The sequence below is a fragment of the Austrofundulus limnaeus genome, unplaced genomic scaffold (genome assembly GCF_001266775.1).
Source record: "Austrofundulus limnaeus strain Quisiro unplaced genomic scaffold, Austrofundulus_limnaeus-1.0 Scaffold81, whole genome shotgun sequence".
Lineage (NCBI taxonomy): Eukaryota > Metazoa > Chordata > Actinopteri > Cyprinodontiformes > Rivulidae > Austrofundulus > Austrofundulus limnaeus.
Genome location: NW_013952483.1, coordinates 1433145 through 1437647, shown reverse-complemented (window position 1 = coordinate 1437647; position 4503 = coordinate 1433145). Strand labels below are relative to the sequence as shown.

At 38.4% G+C, this 4503-nt stretch overlaps 1 protein-coding gene across 1 annotated transcript in view; it reads right to left on the bottom strand.

The window, feature by feature from the left end:
• Positions 1 to 4503, bottom strand: part of heg1 (heart development protein with EGF-like domains 1) — a 17662-nt gene extending 13159 nt beyond the window's left edge. Inside the window, exon 1 of the mRNA XM_014011534.1 lies at positions 4168 to 4503. Coding sequence (XP_013866988.1) covers positions 4168 to 4417 — 250 coding nt within the window. The 5' untranslated portion in view covers positions 4418 to 4503. The remainder of the gene's footprint in view (positions 1 to 4167) is intronic.

The window sequence follows — 4503 nt, the reverse complement described above, 5'->3', positions numbered from 1 at the left end:
ATAAAAGGCTAAATAAAACAAAAATATTGGTGGTAATTTTTGACTGTGTAACTTTACAAGCGGCACCCCGTAGTCGGTTGTTGTTTCTTATCAGCTATCCTGCAGAAATGAAGTTAACTCTCATGCATTCACAGACGAGGAGTTCAAGTGTCCAACATGTTGTTGTCAAGAATATAAAGCAACGGCTCGCCTGATTCAGCCTGTAGGTTTGTTGCAAGTCGACCTGAAAGCTGTTTTTGTTCATTATTTTAAATCTTGCCTTCCTTGCAGCGTTCATGTCTTTGAGCAGAGCTCAGAATGATGAGGGGGTTTGTGTTATGAAACTGTTGGAACAGCTCCCAGTTGGACTCCGCTTAAATGGTCAAACCAAGAAGGGTGTTGGTGGAAATAACTCAAATATCCAGCCAGACTCACATCAGAGAGATAAAACTTAAAAAAAAAAAACATTAATCTTATCTGCTGACACAAAGAACATAAAATATTATTTTTTAGTACTATTATTTACAGCCACAGATTTAATGATGTATTGACCATGCATTTGAACTCTAGGAAAACCTTCAGATGTTTTTATTTATTTTTTCTGAACGCTATTAAAACATTTTTATCGCTGCCACGACCCTAAAAATGCACAAAAAAGGCTGCAACTTGGTCAGTTTTATAAAAATTGAGCACCATCACATCTGGCAGAGCCTCTTGGCTGTAATTTTATCCAGTATCTGTTACATTGTGTTACTAGTATGCAAATGCAGCAGCTTAATGTGACAGGAACTGCTTTTTATTTAATTTTCCATTTAATAAAAATACAATACGCATTCTAAAAGCTCAGTTTCCCTGTGTACGAAACCTCTCTCCTTCCCGCTGGCAGAGGTGCTGGTTACATCAGCTGAGGAGAAATATTTTGCTGTCAGCACATAAACTGTTCTGTCATGAGCAGCAGCATGAGCTCTCATCATGTTTTCTCTTTACCAGCTGTGGACCAGAATCATAGAGATTCAGGGGTGTTTTCAGTCGTGTGGTGGTTGATACTGCAATAACAATTCCAGTGAAATGTCTTCTAATGTACCATAACTGCTCAGAATGAAGCTTCGTTTCAGTCTGGTGCAACAAAGCAAAGTACGAGCTGCAAATTATTTTTGCTCTAAAATGTGCACTTTAGTTGCAACTGTTTATGAGTAATCCTTGAAGGGATGCATGCATATTTCCAAACACCTTTCATGACATTTTTAGGTTCTGATCTCATTATTTTGAGAAATGACAGAGTTAGGACCCTTTTGGTCAAACCTTAAAAGTAACATCATGCATGATCTCAAGATGTCTTGCTAAAAAAGGAAAGAAAACAAAAAAGAAAATAAAAGAAAAATAAAAAAACTAAGGTGTCTTGCTGAAAGTACGCGTTGTGAATAACTCTCAGCTACTACCACATCAAATTTTAGCTCAATACCTATAAAACTGACTGAGATCAACTTTTCTATTGGACGATAATAACTAGCTGTGGCAGCCACTTTGAATAGGATTAATTCCTAAACTTAATCAGTTGTGCAGTAGATGTGCATCCAATGATTATGTCCTGCAGTGGCGTCACTAGGCCTATTTTAAAGACCCCCTAAGTTATTTTGGTTTATTATATACATATACTCAATATGATGTGGTCAGAATAAATAACCATTTAATATTTCATTATTAACTAAAATCTGTCAGTTTCCCTTTAATTTATGGTGTAAGGTAGAGATCCTCTTTGGTGTGTCGTTATCCAATCCATTCCACTTCTTCATATAGAGTGTATACAGTATATGTGTATATATACAGTATATACCATATACTGTATATACTGTCTATGTAACTTGGCTCCAGTGTTTCTATCCAGCAGCGCTTGGATCCAGCATGTAGAGCTCACGTGATCACAACAACATGCAGCGCTAACAAGTTAGCAAGAATGTCGGCAGAACTTTCTATTTTCATCAAAAACAGAGTTGCAGCTAAGTGCAAAGTTGTCACGCACAAGTTTTCCGAGGGGAAACAGAAAAGTGAACGTTTTAAACCGGAGCGACAACTACTCTCCACCCTGGCAGCAGCTTTGCGTTTCGGCTCGGTTCGTTCAGCCTTGGTCCAGTGACCGCACACAGCCGCGCTGTTTCGGAACCTCCTCTCTGGTCTGGTCGGTGGTTCTAAGCTGGCAGAAGCGAGGGCAGCACACTTACAGTTTTGACATCCCGTGGATTAGCTCTGGGATTGATGGACAGAAGAAAGGAGAGCGCAGCTTTTGTTTTGGAATATGAGCGTGACATGACGAGAGCAGTGATAAAAACTGCTCCCTGCAGGAGCGAGAGGCTGATCTCCACATGATACTCAGACTGTAGAAAGTGGAAATTTAGCACTAAGAAAGGTAGCTATCAATTTAAATAACTGACTAATTCTTACTATTTATTTTTTGCTCGTTATTAGAGTGATGTTTAATCTGTTTACACACTTGTTTGAGTGAAGATTAAGTGCAATGATCATGTTGTTTTAGTTACAGTCAGTAAAATTGGAGCTGTGGACTCTTAACTTTGAACAGACAATAATGTGGGGTTTTGTTTTGTCTCCACCTTCAGTTTTTTCCACCATAAAGCAGCACCAGGCTGACAGGTAGTAGAACAATAACCAAAGTGATTTTGAATTGTTATTTTATACTTTAAAAGACCATTTTGTTTTTATTGTTTTATTTTTCAGGGTATTATAATTTATTTTATTAAATTGTAGAATGTTCTTCAGTTTAAAATGTATGTGATCCATTGGTTAAAAATAAATGGGTCAGTTTTTCTCATACCTACTCTCTACTCTTTTTCACTGTTTGACCTGATCAAGACTTTACTAAAATTTTACATTACAAAATAGGTAAAAGTGTGTGACTTGTACTGTTATGGTAATGGGTCAATATTGGTTTCGGTCAATATCGGTATCAGACAATTCTCAAAGTTGTAATATCGGTATCGTATCGGAAGTGAAAAYGTTGTATCAGGACATCCCTACAAAAAAGAGAAATTTCCATGCCCCTTTTAACTTGTAATTTATTTATATTAATTGTGAACATTTGTTCAACCTCAAAAGAACAGTTTTTTTAATTAAATGTTCCTGAAACAGCAAGTTTCTCAGTGGACCTGCACTCAAAAATGCAGCCTAGGTGGAGTAGTCGAACACAGATCCACTGATCCTTTAACACAGAGCATCTTCAGAAGACATGTTGATAAAGTAAATTTTTTAAATCTGTATTGGTCGATACAGCACTGTTTGATACGGTTACATGTATTGTTGCACCCCTACTGTGTGTCTCCTGGGGGCGAAGTCCCCTTTGTCCTTAAAACCTAGTGACACCCCTGATGTCCTGCAAGCTTCATTAAAATCTGTCCAGTGGTTCATGAGATATTTTGCTAACAGACACAAACATAGACATGGCAATAATAATAATAATAARAATAATAATAATAATAATAATAATAATAATAATAATAATAATAATTTAAAAAAATCTTGTCTCTGCCTTTTGGGTGCAGGCAATAATCATTATGAAACACTGAATGCAGTTTTTGAGTCTTTCAGAGGTGATGACTTATTCTCTGCATCAGTTCGGGTCATTTGAGGATGCTGCTCCAACTTTGCAGATGATGTCATCAGTGGGAATCTCAGGATTTTCTTGAGACATTTTAATACACCTGTTGAACCGTTTTATATACTCATCATTGACTACACACTGTAGACCTCTATAAGAATCTGTTATTTATATCTGAAATTTAAAAACCTTTCACAGCTTGACAACAAATTTATTTGTTGATAACTCCTGTCTGATAAGGCGTGATTTACTTTGTATTAAATGGAGCAGTCAGATCTCTATTGTCATGTGATTTATTGTTGTTTTGTTTGAAAAGTGAAAACAATAAAGTGAGTTGGGAGTTTCAGTCTGAACAAAGCAAGGAAACTGAAGGCGTCTTGGGGGTTAGTTCAAACGCAGTGGGAATTTTCCCCACTCTATGTAAATGAGTTCAATTAATGAATGAATACGTCTCAGAAACTAAAAAAAAAGTTTTTTTTTTTCTTGTTCTATTCGAGGAGCGGCTTCAGGGTTGTTATTTAATCGATGCTCGAGGTAATTCTGAGCGAACAACGCGGAATAAAGAGTTTGGACCGACTTACCGGAGGAAGCAGCGCGCGTTTCAGCCGTGCGCGTGAGCAGCACGTTCCTCTGGGATGGGGACAAACTCTCGCTGGAGGATGACGATGAAGATGAAGATGCGCCGTTTTCTGTTGATCTGAACTCAGCCGTGGCCTCGGAGTACGGATACCCGTCGGTTGCCGAATACGTGCTGTTGTGAGCGGGGGTCCCTGCCCCGAGGGGCCGCGGCAGACCCAGCAGCACCACCACCGACAGAAACCACGCTTCCATGATTTCCTCCCACCTAGAAGTCCAGATTACTGTCCGAGGATAGTTTGCATTATGGGAGGAAAAGTGTGTGTGTGTGTGTGTGTGTG